At 44.8% G+C, this 24,843-nt stretch overlaps 2 protein-coding genes and 1 long non-coding RNA gene across 3 annotated transcripts; all 3 read right to left on the bottom strand.

The window, feature by feature from the left end:
• Nucleotides 1-4,863: 4,863 nt before the first annotated feature.
• On the bottom strand, nt 4,864-9,347 carry fam3c (FAM3 metabolism regulating signaling molecule C). The gene is made up of 10 exons (XM_035648859.2): nt 9,078-9,347; nt 8,637-8,706; nt 8,419-8,523; nt 8,265-8,291; nt 7,918-8,041; nt 6,996-7,054; nt 6,700-6,750; nt 6,510-6,594; nt 6,258-6,384; nt 4,864-5,398 (listed from the first exon to the last, which is right to left on the bottom strand). The coding sequence occupies exons 2-10, from the start codon at nt 8,650-8,652 to the stop codon at nt 5,294-5,296; spliced, it is 699 nt and encodes a 232-aa protein (XP_035504752.2). The 5' UTR covers nt 8,653-8,706; nt 9,078-9,347; the 3' UTR covers nt 4,864-5,293.
• Nucleotides 9,348-10,167: 820 nt separating this feature from the next.
• si:dkey-159a18.1 (sortilin) lies at nt 10,168-20,494 on the bottom strand. Its single transcript, XM_035648736.2, has 21 exons — nt 19,306-20,494; nt 18,868-18,930; nt 18,491-18,567; nt 18,247-18,343; nt 17,535-17,702; nt 17,305-17,378; nt 16,887-16,933; nt 16,216-16,352; nt 15,994-16,077; nt 15,214-15,274; nt 13,918-14,070; nt 13,343-13,440; nt 13,143-13,242; nt 12,855-13,029; nt 12,568-12,761; nt 11,531-11,723; nt 11,273-11,389; nt 11,048-11,192; nt 10,842-10,948; nt 10,605-10,722; nt 10,168-10,515 (listed from the first exon to the last, which is right to left on the bottom strand). Exons 1-21 carry the CDS (start codon nt 19,561-19,563, stop codon nt 10,501-10,503), a joined length of 2,481 nt encoding a protein of 826 aa, XP_035504629.2. The 5' UTR covers nt 19,564-20,494; the 3' UTR covers nt 10,168-10,500.
• A 1,258-nt stretch (nt 20,495-21,752) lies between these two features.
• LOC118318842 lies at nt 21,753-23,964 on the bottom strand. The gene is made up of 2 exons (XR_004795832.2): nt 23,674-23,964; nt 21,753-22,401 (listed from the first exon to the last, which is right to left on the bottom strand). It is a non-coding gene; the product is annotated as an uncharacterized LOC118318842 (long non-coding RNA).
• Nucleotides 23,965-24,843: the final 879 nt, after the last annotated feature.

The raw sequence follows: 24,843 nt of genomic DNA, 5'->3' as shown, positions 1-24,843 counted from the left end.
TCCCTCAGCAAAAGTTAATGTCTCACCTGACCCTTTTTTCATCGCCTCTAGAATAAGCGAGTTCAGCCACTCAGCGCTGGTGATGCGAACGAGGCAGTAACGCGAGTGTCGCTGCCGTACAGCGCTGCGCATCAGCGCGGGGAGGAATCCCAGCTTCAGGAGCGATGGTGCTCGATCGGGGAAAGTGGAGGAGAGTGTTGTCTAGACTGCTGCATTATGAATGAAGCAGACTTCATGGTCAGGTTTACAATATTCTTCCAGGCGGCTATTTCTTTTAATGTCCTGCGATGTCTGCACAAATTCATTGTAAACTGAAGTAGAGAGGAAAACAAAAAGTTAGAATCTGCACTTTTTGCACTGCAGGAGACTAAAAAGGCCCAGATGCACAGGTCAACCAAAGGGTCACACCTTCCACTATTTGTACGGCACGTTTCACCAACAAGGCAATTCAAAGTGCTTTACATCAAATATAACAGGCATCGTGACAAGATGCAAAAGCAACATAGGACAATACAAAAAGAAGCATCTAGGAAAAAAGGAGATAAAGCGTCAACAGACAACTTCCGTGCCCCTACTGGTTCCAGGTGGTATTACAGTTTGGTCTCTGTCGTAAAGACGCCGGTAAGGACGCAGGTTTCCTCGGAGATCCTGAGGAAGTTGTCAACACCAACAACAAGAAAAATCACAATTTGAACAAAGATGTATTTTGCGCATAAACTGTTTAGTACTTTATGAACCAACAGCAGTATTTTGACTGACAGGGAGCCAATGTATAGATCTGAGAGCTGGACGGAAATTATCCACTTATAGGACATGAAAATAGACTCTTTACAGCATCTGTGGCTTTTTATTTTTTATTCTGTTTACTACACTGAAATTGGATGTCAGAGAAAAAAGTTGACTTTAACTCAAGTTCCTTTTGCTCGAACAATCCACAGCAGCCCTTCCTATAGCAGCTGCTAAAACACTGAGTGGAAAACTCATGTTTTTCACGTCTTCATGTTACAATTATTGTGCAGCCTGAAAGCATGCGCACTCGCATTAATACTAACACACAGCTGCATAGAAAGATAACATTCACACATTTGACTGTATTGGTGAGATAAGATTCGATAAACCAGTTCTGAAAAAATTGTTTGAGGAAGTAAAACATCCAACTCAGCCTCAGCTAAAAAAAACAAGACGGTCACGGTTCTGTGTTATTTACGCACTGGCGAGGTCAAACGTCCAGCCTGGTTCATTGTTTCCACGGGACCAGGTGGGAGTGTGTATAGAAAACGGGATGTGTCTGTTTTCCACCAGCAGTGATTCGGATCCATCTCAACTTCCTGACCCTGAGCTGCTGCGAGGAAGAAAAAAGTCAGAGTGACGACTCTGAAAGAGACTCTTTGTTTCGCCGACAAAACCAGAGGGCCCATGTGTGTAAGTGTGTACGAGCCATGTTATCCATTAGCGCGGGTGAAACGGTTGGAGCTGTTATTAGTGTTCAAACTCGGTTACGTCGTTCTGTGAGTAGAAACAACGCGTCCACTGTCATGACGACAGCAAAGAACCCGACTGCGAGGCCTCCATCAGAGATATCCCACAACCGCTTTTAGCCTGGTCCTCTGTGCAAATCGCCTCTATCGAGTCCAGCCCCGCATCTGACTGTCTGTGTGCATCGCACCAACGTTTGTGTACGTTCATGGATCGATCGAGCCATCCATATACGATCAGCGATCCATCCATCCGCGCGTCTGCGGCCATTGCAGCGTTTTGTCTGTCTGTGCTGAGGTCAGCAGGAAGTTCCCACAGGCCCACAGAGTGTAAACACAGCTGTGTGTGTGTGTGTGTGTGTGGGGGGGGTGGGGGGGGGGGGGGGGGGGGGGCAGAAAGCAAGGGCGTTGAGGTCACTGCTTAAATTTGGGCGGGGGACGACAACTGTGGGGGTTGAGGAACATGAAAGAAACATTCGCGGAAAAAAACCATAAGTTGGAGGCTTAATGTGCAGAGAGCTGGAAGTAAACATGAGGGCTGGGCCTTGTTTGTGGGCGGGTATCAGATAAGAAACAGACCGGGGGAGTCGTGACCGACTTCAGATAATATGGGAGCAAAACAAATAACTGTGGAAGCAGCAGCCTCAATCCAGGACCTTCAATCCAGAAGCTTTAATTTAGAGCTGATTCTATACAGTAGGCCCAGTGAAGGATGGAGCAGACCGCTGCATTAGGGAATTGGTTTCATTCTGCCTGTACGATGACTTTTAATACTTAAAGCATATTTAGGAATAGATACTTACTTTTACTCAAGTAGAAAAGTTCTACTTCTACTTTTACCTGAGTACATCTATGTTGTGATGTAGCACCATACAAATAAAATTGAATTGAATTTTAATCTTCGTCTCTTTATTTAGACTTTTACTTGCGTGAAATGTGTGAGTACTTCCTCCACCACTGGTGGGTGGTTTGATCACCAGCTCCTCCTGTCCACAAGTCAAGCTGCTCCTCAGCAAGGCCCCGAGCCCCAGGTTGCTCCTGGTGTGTGAGTACAAAAATATGTGTTTTAACAAATCAAAGAAGAATAAAAAGTCCCCTTCCGACAACAGCAAACATCTGTGTTTGCGTGTTTTGAAAGTTTCGTGTGTGTGTGTGTGTGTGTGTGTGTGTGTGAGTGTGTGCTGGTCTGCGGTAAGACACAGCAGGATAGTGGTGTGTGCTTGCAGTCACCGTGAGAAATGCATTTTCACCAGCGAGGTTTACGGTAAGTAGAGAAGCGGAGTTGTTTCGACGCCTCTCTTGGAGCAAACAGGAGAGTGGGGGTGACATGGTCAAAGGGCAGAGGTCAAAGGCCACGCCGAGGCAAATGGGAACGAGTAAGCTGAGCTCTCCGGAGTTTCTTTGAGAGGCGAGTACCTTTGTTCAGCGGACGGGTTTATTTTGGGAAGCACGCAGAAGGGAAAGAAAGAAAGAGGGGGGGAAGAAAAAAAAAACTCCGCTTTGTTTTTTATACAAAAACAAAAACATTACCCTCCTCCTCTGTTTTCGTGAGAGATCTTATCCTCACAGTCCCGTGGCCTCGGGCTGCCACAAGATGTCTCATCGCTAGAGGGTCGTGTGACGGGACGTATTCTGCGTTGCTACATAATGCGTCGTGTAGCGCGTCTTATATAATTCCGAGCGGGAGACGATTCCCTCCTACACCTCGTCTCTTGGCGCGGCGCTCGGAGGACGTTCGGCCTACACGGGCGCTGTCCTGAAGGCACCACGCACACACAGGCGCAATGCATCTCCAACCGCACGCGGACGAGACGCCGCAACACATGCTCCCCCTCACACAAACGCACGCGGGGCCCGTCGGTGTCAGGAGGGACGACGCGTGTGGAGATCAGACAAGATCAGAGGGTGTTTTTAAATTCACAGGCGATGAAGGAAGAGCTGTGCGTTGAGGGGAGCTCTGAAGGCAGAGGGACGAGCCGTGAGGGGGTTCATGTGCAGCCAACAGTTCTGTGTGTGAATGTGTTTATTATATGCGACTGAAAAAACCCAAATGATGTCAAATGTGATAGTACATGTCAGAATGACTGTACTGTGTCTGAGGCCGAGGTAATCACAGTGTCAATATATTTTGAGTCGGAGGATGGGAACGACACATTTTTCCCACAACATGCTGTGGGTCTGACGCGCAGGTCCAAGTCCACGCTGTCATATCACGTTACAGCAGAACAGAAACAGACCAAAAAACAAGAGCACTCGGAGAGCGCAGACCTCCGCCAAGGCTGAGCAACGCCCCCACCTCTGTGACGCTTCACCCAAAACTTGCATTCCCATCTCTATCCTGACCTACATCTTTCTGAAATGTGAGGTATTTGCGAAGATATGACTGCAAATGTCAGGGTTTTTTTACCCCTCACCTCGCAATGATGAAGAAACATTAAAACATTCCCAGATCCAGATCCCTCCCAAAATTGTGTGTTTTAAAAAAAATATATATATACATATATATATATATATATATATATATATATATATTTATATATATACTTTTGAGGAATCCTGCGAACAAACAAGCAAACGGAACCAATCAGGGCAGATGTAATAAAAATATACACACACACACTGCATCAAGGAAACAAAGAGAGGCCTTCATACCGCAAACACTAAATCCCCTACAGCAGAATATGATTATGTTAAACAGATATTGATGATATGGAGACAGACTGCTGCCTGTACACAACATGGACTACAAGCCACAGGACACACAGGCTGAGGTAAATGAGGCAATGGCGCCACCTGCCTCTCAATTTAAAGACATCAGTTGTTATTCTCCTGCTCATTGTGACATAATGTGATTCAATTGAATAGGGAAACATACGCTATTGATATTTTCCTTTGAGTAATTTAACTTTTGGAGCGCAGAAAACATAGGTTGCCATTAATCCGTGGACTATCTCAGTACATTCATGCGTTTTTCATCATGAATAAATAATCCCAAAACACTGAGCAAATATACAATCTAATGACAGCGGTTGGATCCAAAGATCCACTGCCTGGTGTTTGATTGTGTCTCAGTGTTCACTTTCTTCCCTTCAAGATAATAAAAAGCACTTTCTACACTTCTGCTGGGCTGCTCGTTTCCTCACAGCACCACTGGACCATTTCAAATGTCTACAAGGTCGAGTGCGGAGGGCGAGCAGTGTGTTTTGAGAAACTCCGTCTAGTGCTTCACTAATGGAATATGAAATGTTCATTGATACTGAATGTTGACCGTTCATATTGTAAGGTCTGCTGCATATGAACACAAAAATCAACATACCAGCACAAAATCAAGTACTACTTACCACTCATAGATTAAAAAAACACACACAAGCACACACACACACACATATTACTAACAAGATAATTTATTCAAGAAATTATATTATTATTACAATGATCATTAAATGAGAATCTTTCAAATCTGAGCCCTCCTCTAAATAAATATTTACACATTTCACAGTGAATTTGGTGCATTTGGTTAAATATCATAACCCCAATTATCAATATCCCTTCTACTCAGTGCACTCTACCTAATATTTTCATGTCCCATAGGCATTTGTGTAACAGTACGTTCAGACCGGGAGAAGTGCAAGGAGGTCAGGGCTCAGGAGCCGACTGAAGTCTCAATGCAGCTCTTATTGAGAGATTGTTACTCTGCGAGGCAAATTTGAATTAAAGGCTTTTAGGGTGAGAGGCCGAAAAATTGACTCTTTTCAGCGCAAAGAAATGTGATGGCAATAAAAGGTCTCGCGGGGGACGGGAATGTGGAAAAAGGGGAACTAGAGGTGGGGAGGTTCATCCTGTTTCTTGGGTATGCAGCCTTCCATCTCCAACACCTCAGGCCAGCCCTCGAACTTGTTGGTGGCAGCGCTGTTCTTTATATGCTGTGGAGGGGAACACACACACTCACATTATTTCGGACGTGCACTGCAGTCCAAATGTTGCTCTGGACATTTCCGGAAGTTACCTCCGAAAATGTCAGAGTGATTCCATGTGACAATTTCGGCAGGAAAATCACTGCCGCCTGCAAGCTTTACCCAGACGCCTCTACCTCAAAAGAGAAATTGTGGTGTGAAGTAAAAAAAAAAAAAAAAAGGCACAAAATATTGCACTCACATTTAGCGAGGAACTGAAATGTTACAGATCCGAGTAAGAAAAACCCTTTAAAAGCAAAAATGCTGATCTCACCAAAGTAGATTGGAGATCTTCTCGTCAAATATAGATAATTTCACAATATTTGTTGTCAGTATTAGGGAGCAAAAAATTAACTATATATATATATATATATATATATATATATATATATATATATATATATATATCTGTATATAAAATATTTGGCAATGATTCCTTAGACGTTGTTATGAAATCCTTATGAGAAAGAAATGAAATTGACCAAACACATTATAATAAATAACTATAAATAAAAAGAAAACTAAAAAAAACTACAACCAAATTCATAAAAATTTAATTAGGAAAAACCGTGAAAGGCTCATATCGGCCTATTTTTATCATCAAATCCGTCCGGATCTAATCAGTTTTCTCTTAAGGCTTAAAATAGCAAACACATAAAAGCTCCTTTGAGCTCACCAAACAGGTAAGATGTGATTTCAGAATCAGCAAATACACTCTTGAGGTAGACGAGTAAAAAACTTTGACTCGTCCACTTTAAAAGCAGAACGCTGTTGCTGCCGTTTGCTCTTCACAGTTGTTCAGCTGAAAGTGTGTGATTTCTTTTGTTACCTGCTCAAACGGAGTCTTGGTTTTGATGCCTTTCCCCCCCACAAAGATCCAGTTATCCCGGAAGCCCACATTTACGATAAGAGAGCTGCCCAGATCGGCAATTAGCGTCCTGGCTTCACTGTTGAGCCTGCGGAGCAACAGAAGACAAATATCTTACGGCCGCAACCTGCAGCGACATGATCATGCAAGACATAACTAACGCAAATGGTGGATCTATATTGTGTCAGTAGGCAAAGGGAAGAAAGTCCTTACTTTGATGAGGTGTCATCAAATGAGGCCATCAACACGATTGTGCCGTCTTCAATTTCGTTCAGGAATTTAATCAAGGGAGCCACATCTACACATGGTGACACAAAGTTAACAAAATGTACAGTACGTGTGTTATTAAATGTCCAACAAAAAAGGGAAAAAGGGGGGGGGGGGGTTATGAAAATATACTCACCTCCTGCCCACATATCAAAATTGACCGTCTTGATTCCTTCCCCTGTATTTCCTGTGCAGGCAAAAATTAAAATGAAATCCCCTGCTTTTTGATAAGACGCATGTTCACCACATTGTGAACGTTGTATAAACTAATGATTAACAACCATTCCACATTTATTGCATTTAGCTCACAATCTTGATGGTGACTCATTACTATAAAGATTAGGCACAATGTACATAGGACTGTGTGACAGCAGTTTTACATTACTGACTGTAGGAGGTAAGTAATTCAAGGCGTGGAGATGATAGAGTTACCATTAACCAGGGCGATGTTGATTCCTCTCCCCACGTTGTTCTTCACGCCGCTCATCAGTCTGCAATGAGGAATTTCAGAGGGTTTTTTTCTAACTTTTTTTGAGGGGTAAACAATGTTAAACAAAATATAAGGCATAGCAGATTATTTGTATATACTTTAAAACGTGACTGGAGGGGGTTCTTTGACATTTAGACACACAATATGCCTTTGTAGATAGTAAAATACAATTGTAGGCAAATGTTGTAATTTAATTAAAGCTTTCAAATAAAATATCCTGTTAGATGCATGAATCTACATTGTTGTGCAGTATAAATATTTGACTGCTGCTGTTGAGCGCCGATAAGGCAGCAGCGTATGCAATATCAACCCCTTTATCAAACATCACGGCAGCAAAGATTATTCACAACTGTTTGAATGTGTACTTATGAATGTAGAAAATATGTCACAAGGCATCAGCTGTGACAGCGGCTATTGAAATAATCTTACTTTTGATGTTCGAGGTGTGGTAGTGGCAGAGAGAGAAAATGTAATGAATAATAAAAAATGATATTCTATTTATATTGAAACAGAGAAAAGCATTAAATCTTCTAAATTCCAGAAGCTGGGGACATATCAGCTTGACAAAAATGAATTATTGTAATAGCCGACTATTTTTTCTGTAGGTTGACTGATCGTTTTTCAGTTAGCACTTTTTAAAACACATGAATAAGCCTGTTGTGTTTGAGCAGTGTGACACAATTGCTGCCGAGCGTACTAGGATCCCGACGCCTACGTGGAGTAGAACAGTACTGTAGTACAGTACAAACATGTTTGTGTGGTTGACACATTCCTTTATCACGGGGAATTCTGGAAAGACAGTGGAAAGGAGGAAAAAAGAAAAGTTCTTTGCTTCTGACATTTTTCAAATCCCTCTTCACTCACGTTTTGTCCTCCAGGCAGATTCGGGGACCCACCACGCTCGCCGCTCCGCTCGCCATTTTGAAGGCAAAGTGTGACGGTGGACAGGCCTTGGAGAGCCCACACTTGTTCCTGGGCGGTTTTGTTGCTGCGCGATAGGAAACGCAAGGTAAGTGGCTTGCACAAGATCAGGTAGCAGGGACAAAGACGGCGGTACAACTTGACTCGACCAGAAAAAGGAATCCACTTACACACACAACAAGAGCTTACTAACATTAAATCCTTAAAAGGTGGAGCATGTATTAACTAAATCTATTAGTCGCTGCGAAAGAAAGAAAGAAAAGATGATGAAAGTGATAAAGCATACTTACGGACTGCATTGGACGGCATAGATCTTGCTGAAAAGCAAAAGAATGATGCATGAGACTTTACAGCGTTCACCTGTGGGGAAAACTCTGAAACTACATAGTTCTGATTGTGATTCTGGCCACAATGAGGCGAGGCAGTCGAGTGTCGAACACTCACACATGACGCTGCTCAGTTTGAAGTCCATGTTGTCCTGCAGCAGCTGGAAGGTCAGAAAGACGGCGAGGAGGAAAGCACAGACGAGCGCCGCTAGCTTCAGGATACCTGGAGAAGTGAGAGACACGTTGAGAGGTGCATGATGATGTAGTGATATTTCAAAAGTCATATTTTTAAGCTTTTCGGGGGGGGGGGGGGGGGGGGGGGGGGGGGTCACTTACCGCCAGCCCTGACCATCTTCTCTCGTGTCCAGCCACTGATTTGTTTTTTCCCTCCCACAGCAAGAACAATCTGTAGTGATGAAACGCACAGTTGTGACGTATGTCCGGTTCTGGGCGGGGGCGAGGTTAACTTAAGATGACGTAGAGTTTCGAAGGCAACAATAAAGCGTGTGTATGACGTATACAGGAAGTCACTTCACTGGGTTGTTTTAGGAGTTAACGTCAAATGAGCCTGAACCAGCCTGGTGCATTGGGATCGACTAAACTCATTAGCCAGCGTTAGCTGACTGACTGTTAGCTTGGAAGATACATTTTTAAAAAGGCGACGTCTCGCTGTGTTTACTTCCTCTTCTGTGCTCGGTCTCGCTCGACTGGTCGTGGAAGAGTTGCGGGACAATAATCAACTTTCCTCGGGTGTGTTTTTTTTGGATCGAGACTTACCGTCTGCGCGTAACTGTGTAATTGACGAGTAATTGACGAGTACTTGGCGAGCGACCAGGTCCAGAGGTGGCTCGACAAGTCCGACCACACCGATGCGAGGGAACCAGTGAAATGACAGCTGAGCTGGTTGGACGAGGGACGGACGACGAGATGCTCCACTCTGTCGGGGAAAAGAAATACCCCGAACACCAACGAGAGGGCAGACCTGCACGGAAGTGGCTAGAGACGCAGATGCCTGTTTAAAACCGAATTCCTATAATAAAGTGTATATTTGTTAAACTAATGTTTATTTTCACAACTTTTTCTTGAATAAAAAAAACGCGGAACAGAGCAAGCACGTCATTTTTTAAAAAGGCATTTAAAATAATTTAGGTGAAGTCACCGGGTCTGGAAAAGTGAAGCAAATGCGGAAGTCCTAAAAACTAATTATGATAAATAATAATAATTTTATTTATATAGCAACTTTCAGAAGTAGCTTCACAAGGTGCTTCCACAAAAACATACAAATCACAGACAATTCCAACAATAACACGCAAGTCTATAGAAATGGGTTTCTAAGTGAGTTTAAAGAAGGCACAGCCTCTGCCAGCCTTATCTTTTCAGTAATTACTTAAATTACTGTATCTGTATTTTTGTTGGTGTTGTTTGTCATTGAAATGAGGAGTGAGTTAGTACATTTGCATCTGTGCATGAATCATTTCACCAGTTATTACATCATCAAATGTAACACAATCCCGTACTGAATGAAAACGTTAAATAAAAAAACTGTCGCCCATTAGTGTCTTCAGGGAGAAGTCAAATTATTATTAATAATATAATCATTTGTGGGCCATGCCTTTGCATTTTAATCTAGTAGTTTACTTACTTCGACACAGTTTAGTAGTGGCAGTTATTTCACGAGTGAGACATCATGTTACCAACATTTTCGTTATACCTCCCTAGCTTCCTGCTTTCTTCTTCTCTGCTCCATTTTAAACAGATGGGACAGGTTCCAACGCCACTAGCGCCACCCGATGGACACGAAGCGTTGACGCATTTAAACTTTATCATTTTAAAACTGTCACAACAAGACGGACACAAAAAACCATGCAATCATTTATTTTTCACAAATGTAAATTTTTAAGAATTTTCATGTTTGTTTTCACATTTAACAGACATAAAAAGATGGTGCAAAAAAACAGTAAAATAAAAAAAAATATATACTGTACATTTAAAAGTTAGGAAAAGTAAAGCAATGGAATGAAGTAAGCTCAATAAATTAATACATTTAACAATTTCATGCTTGTCATTAAAAATTCCCAGAACTTGGCACAAAGGTCGCTCCCATCCAAATACGAGGGATTGCTCCAACAAAATGCGGTTGGCAGTCTTTTTCAGCACAGCTGGTTTCAAATAGTGGATAGTTATTATTTCATGTCATGTGTCATCCGATAAGATCCTGTCATGAAAGGAACACAATGAGTAGGCTTGCGTTTGAAGCAATAAATCAAAGCGTTATAAAATTGCAAAAGTGATATTAAGGCTTACGTCATCTGAGTCATGTTGGCAGACTGTGCCATTGCTGCTGTTGGCACTTTCAAGATCAGCCGTGACGGAGTTGTCGTCATCCTGTATCTGGAGGTTGGAGAAACGATACACGGGCGTCCTGTACGGGGAGACAGGAACCCACAATGTCTAGCTCCTACTGGGTGCAGAGAGGAGCAAGTGCAGTGCACGTGTGTGTGTGTGTGTGTGTGTGTGTGTGTCTCTGTGTGTGGGCCTCACCTGTTGCTATAAACCACTCGCTTGACTGCAAGGAAGGCGGAAGCGATAGCCACCAGGACGATGGCCCCTGCCCCGGCACACACCAGGATCAACACCAACCTCTCCCGCTGTACACACATGATGCAACAGCGGTTACGTTACCACAAACTGAACAGGAGCATCTGAAAAAATACACAAACTGATCAGGGGCCAACAAATCCACTGACCGGCGTGTCAAAGACTGTGCCTGGAGGCGCTGGCTCGGGCGGCGGGCTGGGGCTGGGTTTAACGCCGCAGGGTCTGACGACTGTCTGCACGGCGAGCTGAGGCGTGAACCCCCCCTCACACTTATCACTCGGCACCTTGCGATACCTATAGTAACATAGTCAAAGCTGGGTGAGAATTTGTAGGATGTGTGTCTCTGAATGTTTTTCAGTCCTGACCGCCATTACCCCGCTGTCAGCAGCTCATCCTCCTCTCCATCCAAGCAGACCTCCAAGGTTTTATTCGCAGCGTTGGGTTGCCTCACACACTCTGACGTGTTGGTGTGACGATAGTAGCTGTAGTCACTGCAGAGGACAGAGAGAGCGTGTTCGCGAAACATTGTCCCGATGATATTTTGCAGACGGGGACCTGAGAGAGGCAACAATCTGTATATATTTCTGTATCTAATCAATAAACGTAAACGTACTGCAAATGATTTGACTTACCATAAGTAATCGTCCCTGGTACACAAGCAGGGGCTCTGCTTCTTGCTCACCGCGAAGCCTTTCCCGTTTCGACACACAGATTGTTTCTTCAGCCTCCTGTACGTCTCCTTGACACCCAGGACGCAGCCTTTCCGCCCGGCGTCCCCTCCCTCTGTCGAATGAGCCAGCCACTCTTCGTAGTCCCGCTTGTTGCCTGGTAAAACAGATGACGATCAATCAGACGACAACTGTCTTCAATTGCAACTCTTTGAAAATGGTGGGGGTAAAAAAACAAAAAACCTAAAACGAAGAAGTTGTTTAATGGCTGGTTGTTTAGCCAATGTAATACACATTCTCCTTCATATGGAAACATAACATTCTAAAACACAACTCAAACATGTGTGACAATTATCTGTCACATCACCACTACAGGCGTGAAACCGTCATTTCACTTTGGTCGCCACCCAGCCAAACTGAGCAGCGTAATATGAGAGCCTCTCGCATGCCGCCTTCAACTCTTAGGTGTTTCTCTATATCATTGGATATCCATAACTAATAAAGCAACACTCAAGTGTAATTCATTGAACTAAAACAAACAAATCATTGGTTTCAGATTGAAATGTTGCTAAAGCTGATCAGTGCAGGTGACGCCATAATGGCCAGAAACAGAAACAGAAAAGAAGGAAATAAAATCTTTCTAATATATGAATAAACCAAAACTGTTCATTTTTGGCAGAATATGTTGTGTTCACAGAGGCAAGGAGCTGATCGAGAAAATAAGAGGAACTACAGAGAAACAGAAGCACAACATCAGCAGAAGAGTAAACGGTCAAATATGAAGTGGTTTGTCACTTTATTTTTTTCATTTTTACACATGTGTCTTGTTTTCAAAGCATGGAATAGAAGTTAAAACTAAGGATATTGGTGCTTCAGGCGTTCAGCTAACTGGAGGTCCCTGGCTTCTGGAGCAGAGAGAGACTGCCGTCAGGCTCCGCCTCCTGCACAGCGCACCGTGTAGCAAAGGGTTTTAATGAAGGAAGGACGTCAACCTGACTCACACTCTCTGGTGATGAGGCTCTGGAAGTCAATGGTGACCGTCACCCACATGGGCTGGCCGTCTTCCTCGGGCCGGAAGCCCCACACGCTGACGTTCATGGCCTTGGTGCCCGGCTCGGACGCCAGGCCTGCGAAGAAGAAGGGCTGCTCGGTGAAGTTGTACGACTTCCAGCACTGGCCCTCGTCTGTGGAGAACCTGGTGATGGCACACGGCGGTAGAGCAAAGAAACTCAATGCACAACTCAAGCTCTGGCACTGGCAGTAAAAAAAAAGAGTACCCGCTCAGTACTTGATGGTCCTGACTTGTCCTCCGCGCTGGGCCTCCACAGCCACCACGAGACCCCCGGAGTCCAGTATGCTGTAGTGGTGGGGTCCCCTCAGAGTCCCCCTCCAGCTGTAGCCCCCGTCCGAGGAAACAAACACGTCCGGGTGCTGCGACGAGGACAGAGAATCACCCACTGTGCCTGAAGAGGAGCGGAGAGAACCATCATCCTCAAATTAGACTTACAACTGATCATTGAGATGTTTAAATATTGGAATTGATTTCTTTCCTCCGGGAGAGTTGCAGTAACATTACCGTGGGCGATAACCAGCCCAATGGCAGACGGCTCGGACAGAGCAAGCATGGGAACGATCATGTTGTTCCGACTGTGTTCCCCATGAATATGAAGGTTGCACTAATGAAAACACACACACACACACACACACACACACACATTTTAGTGAGGAATGAATAACTTGTAATAGCGCGATGCCAACGCACTCCATGTACCATACTTTCTTAATCTGCTCGCCGCAGTCCACGTTCTCGGGCTTGTTGAGTTGTCGCCACATCCCTCCTCTGTTGAAGGAAATGACAGATCTTATGCGGCCATCTGCAACAAAACAGAGAGGTCGCAATTCACCGTTACATCAATAATGAATGACTGGTTCAGTGATTTTATTTTTTCAGTAAAAGTTGTGCTCCGAAAACAAGTGAGCGCGGAGCTTGGCTAATAAATCAGCTTATGGCTCAGACACTTTTACTAAGCCATCTTAATCTTAGTTAGGCTCCAAAACTACTGCTTAACCCTTCCATACCATTTCCAATCACTGTATATAATGTCCATTACAAATAAAAGAAATTAAAAAAGTGAAAAATATTTACAACATAGAAAAAAACCTCACTTTTCTCGAAGCCAAAAAAGCAAGAATTCTATCTAATTGCTCAGTTAAGTACGTACAATGTAATTGGAAGTGATAGAAACGATGGCAAAAGTATAAATATACAAATATAACGATTTAACCCGGAAAAAAAAATGTGGAATCAAAAAAGTTCGAAGATATATGTGTGTGTACGATGGGTGTCCTACCCTCGTCTAGTTTGTTGGTGAGGTACACTCCTCTCAGCGACGTGATGTTGGTGAAGTCGCTCTTCCTGTGCCCGTCAAACAGGTGGCGCTCCAGCGACCTGGAGAACAAGATCCCGCGGTCGTCCGACGTGTACATGGTCCCAAAGTAGGTGTCTGGAGTGAAAAAGCACACGCGACAACGCTTCTGATGTCAAGGGTGACGTTTGGCCCCGGGCTGCGTTCAGACCAAACCACTTTATGGACGTGAAATACGGACCTGAGGTGTAGTTGTGAAATGCTTTCCCGGATTTGGTCACTCGTCTTTTTTGTCGTCTTACTCTTATATATGAAATGAACTGTAATAAAAGTGTTTTGTTTGTCTCCTCCTTTGACCTTTACATCCACCACAAAGGTTTCATTCACAATCCAGCAGATTTTATTACTCAAAATGAACCAGACACACGGGCACAGAAACGATAAGATCTGAAGGTGGCAGACGATCTAAATACTGGTCCTTTGTTGGCAGCGATGTCTCTCCGCTTGAATGTGGAGCGGCGATGAGCAGCGCCCGGCGTCAGCAGATGCCACGCTGACACAAACTTCTCAGCTCCGACACATTAGCAACGTGTCCCCATCAATCATATTTCAACTGGGTGAAGCTCGCACACGAGTCAGCTAAAGGCATGAAGGACGGGCTCCGCCGGGGAAGGTGATGGTTTGCTTTGCGTGTGTGTGTGTGTGTGTGTGTGTGTGTGTGCGTGTGTTACACCCTGATCCCAAGATATGTTTGTCAGCTTTTGCAGTGTAACCTAAATCTCCAGCCAGCAACAGATAATACAGAAGATCCAGCCCATATCTCCCCTATTTATCTCAGCAGCGCAAAAGTGCCCATGGGCTCCCCGCTGGGGCGCTAATAGAGAAAAATAATAATAACGAGAAGACTATTAATAACAGGGGACACAAATAGACGTGAGAGAGAAAAGAGGCCGCGAGGGAGAAAGGGGACACTCGGAAGGGAACAAAGGGCCGGGCGGCTGGACTCGCATGCACAAACACACTCGGGATGATGGAATGATTTGTCAGCAACACCAGGAACTTGTGAAACCAGTCCGGTCCTTTACCGTTGAGCTTTTCCATTGCAACAAGAGGGGCTGAGAGGGCTATAACTTCTGTCGAGTCGTGCTCTCAACACATGGGCATTCCTACGAGCATGCGTCAAGCATGTTTTCAAAGCAGTAAGAGTCGGGGAAAAGATGGACAGAGGGATTCAATGTGTGTGTGTGTGTGTGTGTGTGTGTGTGTGTGTTTGTCTGTCACCTCCTGGGTTGTCCACATGCATGAAGAGCATATCCACGTCTCCATCCAGGATGGAGTAGAACTGCAAACACACACACACACACACACACACGACACATGACAATGAGGGAGACAGAGCACATGCGGGTGAGAAAATCTGGATTTCAATTGCATTATTAAAAAAACACATCAACTTTGTGATGACTAATTTATTCCCCTCCATAAAGCGTGTCTAATCATCGTGAGACAGAGAGAGTGTGTGTTTGTGCTGTCAACACGGCGTGGTGGGTGTGTTACTGTGAGTGTGCGTGTGGGTTTCGCCAGAGCAGATGTGTGTTTCTTCGCCGCTGAGAAAGGAAATGTGGTCACCGATGTTTCTCCTTAAGGTGAAGAACCTCTGTAGCATCGAACTATTAAAAACCAGAGTGTGTTACTTGGCAGGACAGTTTTAAAGAGTGAAACAAGGGTGAGGAAATAAGGAAATAATTATATTTATAGATATGTTATATATTTCCTAGGGCAGGGCTGTGTAAGGTTTGATTATTGTTTTTGTTTTGTTTTAGTACAGATAAAGCCAAACTTGTCAAATGTTCAATGTTGTCTAAACTTTAACAGCTGTACAGGAACTTTTTTGTCTAAATAAAATAGACTGAAATGGGCAAAAATCTGTAGTTTAATAACAAACTATCTGACCAATGGAGAAGTACACAGGTTATAAATCTGACGGGACATTCAGTGCACAAAAGAAAGGGGTTTTTTGCGTTCATATGTCTGGTCCCCAGCGATTGTTGTTTTTCTCACCTGCTCAGTGGAAGCAGAGGGCAGAAGCGCTCGACTGAAGGTATCTCCTTGGTCTGATGAGAAATACATGACGCGAGGGGATCTCTGGGAGGCAAGACAATGCACCGACACATGAATGCTCGCTCGCTGAGTCATTAAACAGGCTGCCGCGTCTGCTGTTACCGCTTGAAGTTGTGATTCGACTGCGTCGGGGCCTAAAGAGGCCACTAGAGAGTCTCTCACCGAATCCTCCATCACGGAGAAGAAGAGGAAGGCCCCGATGTAGCCGAAACTGTAGATGTCCTCGTGGATCGTGGCGAAGCTCTTCCCCAGGTCCCTGGTCCCCTTCAGCACCAAGTCGCCCCTCTCGTCTGCCTCGACTGCAGCCACAAGAAAGCACGACTCGGTAACAGGACAAGACCAGCGTGCTCACCGGGAAGTCAGACGTTTATTTTCGGAGCATATCTAGAGCAGAGTATGACACTTCGGCCTCCTGTTTGTCGGGTTTCCCACGAAACATTCTCAAATTTACAGATAACCTGGTGAAAATGACTCATCACTGAAGGAGTGGTGAGATTGTACGGTGCTACAAAGGGAACTACTATCAAAGGATTGCCAACAGTCTAATAATAGGGGGCATGCTGAACAGCCTGTTAAGCCTGAATTTATTGGACTGCACATGACGAATTATATTTTTGAATGATGTAATGTAAATGTGCAATACAGGAATGAACTTGGAAACATTGTGCCACAGGTCCTTGGTGAGCAACATGAATGGATTCAATGCAGGTTAAAATCCATTGTTGACAATGTGGACGATCTAAATTCTAGACAAAAATGTTCATTTTAATTATGAGAAACACTTTTGTTTTTTTAGCTTGGATGTACTTTCTCTTTTTTAAATTGTATCCTACCTGTGTCCACTCGACTGCAGCTGAAGAACAAATTAACACCAGCCCCCCTGATGGAGAGAAGAATTTAGAAAACATTTCACAAACACAGAAAGACCAGTGAAATCATTGCTTGTTATATCGTGTCAGTTCATTCCGATTTTATTAAGTCATAAATTGCCGTAAATTCAAGTAACATTTGAAAACTGTAGCGGCGTTTGTGCCAATTCTACGTTGTCCCTGACCTTCAAGCTTTCACAAAGTGTTCAAATACTGAGACAATGAAAGGGAGTTTAGCATCGTACCAGATGTGGTATATAAAAGTAGATAAATGAAAGTGATGCGTGTATATGAATGAGCTTATATGTATACGGTTCACCAAACACATTCCTTCAGACACGCCGCGATTCGGCGTGTGGTTTTGTGTCCTGTTTATTCTCACCATGAGAAAGAATGCACTCCATCGTGAACCTTTGTCCACTTGGCACCAAAGTCCAGCGAGAGCCACAGACCGCCCTGCGTGTCAGGAAGGAACAGAGGGAATGTTTACCTTCACTTCAAGGCGTGTGCCTGATGTGCGAAAGCACAGGTTTCTGCCCAGGACACACAGAGCGCAGGAACCTTGAAGACGTAGCTGGTAATTAACAGAAAGAAAAAGACTGCGCGACTCACGTCGATGCTGAGGGCCACGAGGTAGTCGGGGTTGAGGAAGTGGTACGTGATTGGCTGATCCAAGTGGAAGGGCAGTTGGATGAGCTTGAAGGTCGCGCCGGCATCCGCGGAGGTGAAGATGATCCCTCCTGGGTTGTCCACCACCGGTGTGTCGGCTGTCAATATCACCTGTCGGTCAAACATCCAACGGCAGAAAAATGGAACTTAGATCAAACTAAATTAAAGTTAAATAGAGGATCTGAGGAGAGTTGGCAACCGGTGACTAAAGGTAAAGTAAACAGGATGAAAATATAAAAGTGAAACAACTCTTTCTCTTTGATGATAGCTTTTTGGGACAACACACAAGTACAGTATGAGTATGATTTTAACGAGCAATAGGAAGTGAAATAAAATGAAATGAAAAGGAAAAAGGAGAACTCGAACCTTTCTGAGCCACCAATGGAGAACAACAGCCGTTAATGCTAACATGACAATAGCAGAGACAGCACATTTGAGATTTAATCTGCTGTTGCTGACGCCAAAGTGTCAATGCATTTCTGTGGGTGCGACATGTCAGCCACCGCATCGCCACACACAGGACACCAGCTAAAACACGAGATATGGCACAAGTTGAGCCGACTGCAGAGCGAAATGCGGGATGTCTCCACACTTTTATGAGGCAATACCACGCACACTTGCCCCTGCATGAAACATGAAGCTCACGTTAACTCACAGAGCTTCCCGGTCCGACGCTGACTCCAAACTCCTCCTTTATGAAGGTGTTGTTGATCCGATGGGAAATGTCATGGAAGGACTTTCCATAATCCGTACTGTCGAGAGAGAGAGAGAGAGAGAGAGAGAGAGAGGGGACACGTGGGGGTCAAGCTGTCCACGTCTGACTTCTACACGACATGGGATGGAGGCGCTGCTGCTGGTGTGATGTGATTCTCCTGGCCTGTTTCCAGACGCCGACTCACCTTCTGTAAAGTCGCGAGGAGCCTCCATCCAGAAAAGTGTTGATCGGAACACTAATTGTGGACAGCACCAGCACCACCTAGGAAATGTGGCGGTGGGAGTTAAACATCATCGTGACTGTGGCAGCGTACACATGAGGATTCACCAAATCATGGGGGACCATTCCTCTAAACCCAGGATCAAGAAAGTTATCATATTCATTTGTTTATTCCACACAGTGCATTTGGTTCTGTCTATTAATATATATGGAGGCAGTTTCTTTTATCTTGATTAAAACTGATTGATTTCAGACTGATAATGAATAAGAGAATGCTGGGAGAAACGGGATGAAAAAAAGTGAAGTAGCTTGCAGTACTTTGTGTAGTACAACGATACTCACTCCTGTACCGTCGCCCACCCATGTGAGAATCACATAGGAGCCATCGTCACCATTAAACCCCGTCTGTGAGAAGGAGAGAGGAGGAGAGAGGCCGTATCACTTGTACAGTTCAAAATATGAATAGGTTCTAATAACTCCAACTTTCAAATGTATGTGATGGTCAAACAGTCACAAGTTTGCACAAACTTCAGCCTATCACATGTTTTTTTTATTACATGTTTCACTTGCTTATTGTGTTTTATTAAGAAAGTATTTTCTATTATACTATACAATACAAAAACAGCAATCAAGAGAAATATATTTGCGATGGGAAATTAATTTTCCATGTTTAGTTAAAAACCTGTTCGGTGGACATTGCACCTGCCTCTTCACCAAACCCTTCCCAGCTACACAGATCAATGTCACACACACACACACACACACACACACACACCTTACCTCGTGCGTATTGTCATCCAGAACTTTGTGCTCGGCCGCGGTGAGGGGGAGCCGGCAGGGGCTGAAGGCCGGACCGTGAGAAAGCTTGGACGCGCCCGGCGGGCTGCTGGTGTCCCGCCTGGGGCGCGCGCGCACCTGGCGCGGGCTCCCATCCTGCCGCGTCCGGTGGAAAGTCACCGTCCTCCCCGCGCGGCTGCTGCCTTCGGCGGCCACGAGACAGACGCACACCCCGCCGAGGACCACCAGTCGCCAGATCATACCCGATGTGGAGCAGAAATGTCTATGAGAACCAGTGGATGAGATTGCCCGGCGAGTGTGACTGGAGTTAGAGCTCCTGCGCCCTGGAGCCAGTGAGGGTGGGAAGTGCCTGCACGGGTCATTTACATAGAAAGGTGCTGAGTGAGGTGGTGCGTCCTGCAGGCGATGGTGCCCGCATCCAAGTGACCTGAGCTGCAGGGAGGAGTGACATGTGGCGGAAACGCGCCCTGTGGCCACTTGGAACCAGTGCAAGCAACGGACGCCACTGAATGAAGTGTGATTTGGTTTGGTTACGCGTCCGGTCTGTTTGCATGTTGAGTCGTTTTTGTCTGTTTATTTGTGTGATACCTCCACAAAGGAAGTCACGTCAGTGGCATCTGACTGAGAGGAGTTGCAAAGGGACCAGGCTGCTCCGGAGAAAGTGCCTTCCAAGTAATTTTGCTCAAAGAAAGAGAAATCAACAGACTGAAGCCTCAAAAATGGAACCAGACCTGTGTTTACTGCCTGCAGATAATACACTTACCACAAGCCAGATCCTGGAAACTGAGTAATAGTTCAAACTTCGCCTGTAGCAGGTTGTGGTTCAGTCCAAACAACAACCTACTATTCATAACATCATTTTTTGATAATGTGGCTTTTGTCAGAGATGACATACTGTATGCCATATAATTGCTGTCACAAAGTAGCAGGCCACAGTACTGACCCATAGGCTGTCTCTACTGTAGTCAACAACAGCAACATTTCCCTTTTTGTCAAGTTTTGAATAGCCCAACACCACATTTCAAAGAGTTTCCATGAGGATCTTAACAACCTACGCAGCATTACAACACCCTCTAATCCATAGGACCATCAAATCAAGACAAGGAAAGGAAGAACCAAAAATAAACCTTTCACAGGAAGAAAAGGAGGAAACTCCAGGAAGAGGAACTGAGGAGGGATCCGTCTTCAACACTCTGCCAGCTCGAAAGAAAATAATACATCTGGAAGAGAAAAGACACTGAATCACACATCGCAATAAAATCATCTCATCACCTCCCTGAGAAAACAGGGGCATGACGTGTAGACACTGCTCCCGAACGTACAGTACGATTATACTGTCTTCTAGACCAGCGGTCCCCAACCCCCGGGCCGCGGACCGGTGCCGGTCCGTGGGTCATTTGGTACCGGTCCGCAGAGAAAGAATAAATAACTTACATTATTTCCGTTTTTATCTATTAAACGATGAACGATGTTTCATTTTTGAAAAATGACCGGATTCCTTCTGTTACAGCCGTAAAAGTATGTTCTAAAAAACAACAACTCTGCCGGTGTTCTGGATTAAAGTCACAGCAGAATACCCTGAGATCGGCACTGGAAACCCTCTTGCTATTTCCGACATCCTATTGAATCGGGATTTTCTGCAGTGACAGCAACCAAAACAAAGTTACGGAGTAGACTGGACACAAGCAACACACTTCGGGTGTCATTGTCTCCCATTACTCCTAGATGGGACCGTCTCGTTGCAGAGAAACAAGCTCAGGGTTCCCACTGATTTAGCGATATGGTGAGTTGTATTTTTCATGCACTTTCATATTTGTTATTATTTTGAAGGCATGTTTAAATGTTACCATAGCGACCAGAGAGTGTTAGGGGGCAGAGAGGATGTTACTCATCTTATGCCGTTGGCGCGATGTTACGAGGGCGCTGCTAATAAAGTTGCATAAGAGTACACAATGGATTCACGTTTATTATTATATTTAGAAAATACCACAGTTTTTTTGCCAGTCGTGTCATTTTATTTTGTGTATTTATCCGCCACACCTTAAAGGCCGGTCCGTGAAAATATTGTCTAAGATTAAACCGGTCCGTGGCGCAAAAAAAGGTTGGGGAATGCTGTTCTAGACAACCTGCCCACGCATGGACTCTTGGTCAATCCCTTTGAAAAGACATTGCGTGCGATATTGATGGAATCTGTCCAAATAAGCTTGACACAACTCGACTATTCTGTACGCCCTGTATTGTTGCTTGTACTTGTACAGCAGAGCGTTTTTGCCATGAAAAGGACGTCGTCATTCTACTCATGCGTTTCATTGTTTGAGTTTTTTAACAGATTTTAAGTACATGAACTCCAACACATTGGTTTTTGGTGTACACAGCGTGCGATGGTGTAAAGTACTTCGACCTTACAGTTCCCAAAACTCACTGCTGAAAAATGTTCACAATATTTTATTCCTATGAAACATTCTGGGTTCTGTTCAGTCTGTTCAGTTTCTTGGGAGAGGCTGCAGTTAACTTTACGATCACAATTCCATTCAATTCCTTTTATTAAATTAAAATATAACAAAAAATACACATATTGACCTTGGGGAAGAAAAAAAAAAACTTTTCCAAAAAACCAAAGTTCCAATTTTTTTTTGTGCAAATCATTGTTCAGTAGTGCCGTGACATTTGTCCTCAGATGTGTAGCAGCGTTGACGAAGAACTAACAGTGCCTTGCTGTGGGATTAGGCATCCATGTTAACAACATATCCATCTCCTGTGATCACTGTCCGTCGGTCCGCGCTGTCCCAACACGTCCGTCCAGCAGACCTCCTGAGAAAGTCACAAGTCAAACACATTTCGCCCTCTATGAGCCGATTCCTTTGGTCACATGCGATCCCCTCTGCCGGTTCCTCGTCGAGAGCTGTCTCTGCGTCTGTTCATCCCGCTCCAGCATGTAGTTATGGTCCTGGGCGTACATCAGGCCGCCGAAGGAGTCCACTATCCCGTAGAAGACTGCGAGCACGGTCAGCACGGTTCCAATTAGATACACCTTGAGGATTGCTGGCACCATGGCTGCAACTAAACAGGGACTATTGGCTGCAGGAGGTGGAGAGAAAAAAAGTCAGTCAGTTGTTGTAGACATATGCAGTTGTTGGGCTCACATGCACACACACACTCACCGGCCACTTTATTAGGTACACCTGTTCAATTGCTTGTTAACACAAATAGCTAATCAGCCAATCACATGGCTGCAATTCAATGCATTTAGGCATGTAGAGGTGGTCAAGACAACTTGCTGAAGTCCAAACCCAGCATCAGAATGGGAAAGAAAGGGGATTTGAGCGACTTTGAACTTGGTATGGTTGTTGGTGCCAGACGGGCTGGTCTGAGTATTTCAGAAACTGTTGATCTACTGGGATTTTCACGCACAACCATCTCTAGGGTTTACAGAGAATGGTCTGAAAAAGGGAAAATATCCAGTGAGCGGCAGTTGTGTGGACGAAAATGCCTTGTTGATGTGAGAGGTCAGAGGAGAATGGGCAGACTGGTTCGAGATGATAGAAAGGCAACAGTAACTCAAACCCCTAACAGCAGGATAATGCACCATGTCACAAAGCTCATATCATCTCAAACCGGTTTCTTGAACATGACAATGACTTCACTGTACTCCAATGGCCTCCACAGTCACCAGATCTCAATCCGATAGAGCACCTTTGGGATGTGGTGGAAGGGGAGATTCGCATCATAGATGAGCAGCCGACAAATCTGCAGCAACCGCGTGATGCTATCATGTCAATATGGACCAAAATCTCTGAGGAATGTTTCCAACACCTTGTTGAAAGTATGCCACGAAGATTTAAGGCAATTCTGAAGGCAAAAGGGGGTCCAACCTTTTACTAGCAAGGTGTACCTAATAAAGTGGCCGGTGAGTGTATATGTTGGCACAACATTTGCAGCAGGAAAAAAAACGCATTTGGATGCATGAAGTCGTGGGGGATGAAGTGTGGAAGGGGAAATGACAGTGAGTTGCAAGAGCACACCAACAGGAAGAAGAAACCAAACGTTTGGCTTGCGATGCGTTTAAAGACCGCTGCTAAAAACTCGACTTTAAGAAATGACGAGCAGTCCAACACGGACCTGACGCGACTGGACATGTTTGGGGTGTAACAATGGTCGCCTTTCATTTTGTAGGTTACTGTTTAAAAAACAACTGAACTTAAAATTGAGCCGCAAGCACCTGAAGGCAGCAGCCGAGCGCACGCGGACTGGAGAGTAACGGAGAAACACAGAAACCGAAAAGGCGAGAATACGCGTGAATCTGACACAGAATCTTTTTTTTAAAAAAAAAACGTCGACACAGTAACGTACCACAAGGCTCTTCCTCAAAGTCCTCGCAGCTCTTTTTGGAGGCTCGAAGCAGTTTCCAGCCACAACGCGACGACCAGACGAGAACTGATGCTGGTGCTGTTCATCCCGGGAGGAGCGCAGTCTGTCTCAATGCGCACGCGCGGTCGACCCCCTGTTGACTGTGACGTCACCTTAAAGCAGCTTCCTGCTTCTGCGAACACGCACCACGCAGCCCGAGGAGGGGGCTGGAATTTCCAGTGGTTGCTGTCTGCCTTTTGGACTTTTTTTTCTACCCCCCCCCCCCCCCCCCTTTTTCTTTTGTGTGCATATTTTATTATTCATCCCGTCTTTCACAAGTCTACTTGTTGAGGCACATGCTCAGACCTGTTCACACCCACCCACGCCGTTGAATCATGTTAATGATCTGCAGTCTTTTTGCAGAAAGACAAACAGATTAAAAGATCTAATTTAAAGGGGCAGTAAGCGATTTTTTGGAGAAAGACCTCGGGGTCTGGGAGTCGGACGCACTAACCACTAGGCCCAAAACCGCAGAGTTGCAGCGCCACCGGCTAGCACGCCTCCTCACGTGCAGGACGGGTGATGTTGCGTGGTGCGGTCCGCACCACTTTTTTGGGCGTTCGATTTACAAAGCCAGGCAGGGCTGAGCCGAATAAAAAAAAAAATGGAAACCCGCACACACACACACACACACACACACACACACACACACACACACACACACACACACACACACACACACACACACACACACACACACACACACACACACACACACACACACACACACACACACACACACACACACACACGAAAGCGACAGCTAACAAAAGGAAACAAGGAAGTATTCGCTGTTTTTTTTTTACAAAACGTGTAGAATCGCTTACGGCCCCTTTAATCGTGTGCCAGAGCGGGGTCATCCAGACTTTTTCTCTCCAAATGTCCCGCGTTGAGGAGGATTAGCCCCACAGAACATTAACTGTGCTGGGGTTTTTTTTTTATGTCATATGATTTCAAACCTCGGAATCTTGGCAAAGTTTTCCGAGGAAACTCCATCCCAAAGAGCCACTGGTACAGTTCACTAGAGGGATGTAGTGGCACTGAACTTCCCCCCAACAGGTTTGATGTGTGTGTAAAAACTTTTTAAAGCAATATCACTGTAAGGTATGAGAC

This window comes from Scophthalmus maximus, chromosome 12, assembly GCF_022379125.1.
Source record: "Scophthalmus maximus strain ysfricsl-2021 chromosome 12, ASM2237912v1, whole genome shotgun sequence".
Lineage (NCBI taxonomy): Eukaryota > Metazoa > Chordata > Actinopteri > Pleuronectiformes > Scophthalmidae > Scophthalmus > Scophthalmus maximus.
The sequence above is the reverse complement of the archived record's forward strand: the minus strand, read 5'-3'. Positions and strand labels throughout refer to the sequence as shown.

Bases quoted from the DNA above. Each gene is read 5' to 3' on its own strand.
- fam3c (XM_035648859.2), bottom strand. The intron at 8,042-8,264 runs GTAAGTATGCTT...CCTATCGCGCAG, and splicing joins TATGCCGTCCAATGCAGTCC to CAACAAAACCGCCCAGGAAC. The intron at 6,595-6,699 runs GTGAGTATATTT...CACCATGTGTAG, and splicing joins TTTTGATATGTGGGCAGGAG to ATGTGGCTCCCTTGATTAAA.
- si:dkey-159a18.1 (XM_035648736.2), bottom strand. From the start codon at position 19,563: ATGATCTGGCGACTGGTGGTCCTCGGCGGGGTGTGCGTCTGTCTCGTG. The intron at 18,931-19,305 runs GTAAGGTGTGTG...TCCTTCTCACAG, and splicing joins TGGATGACAATACGCACGAG to ACGGGGTTTAATGGTGACGA. The intron at 11,724-12,567 runs GTGAGTCAGGTT...CTGTTTTACCAG, and splicing joins GAGCCTCATCACCAGAGAGT to GCAACAAGCGGGACTACGAA.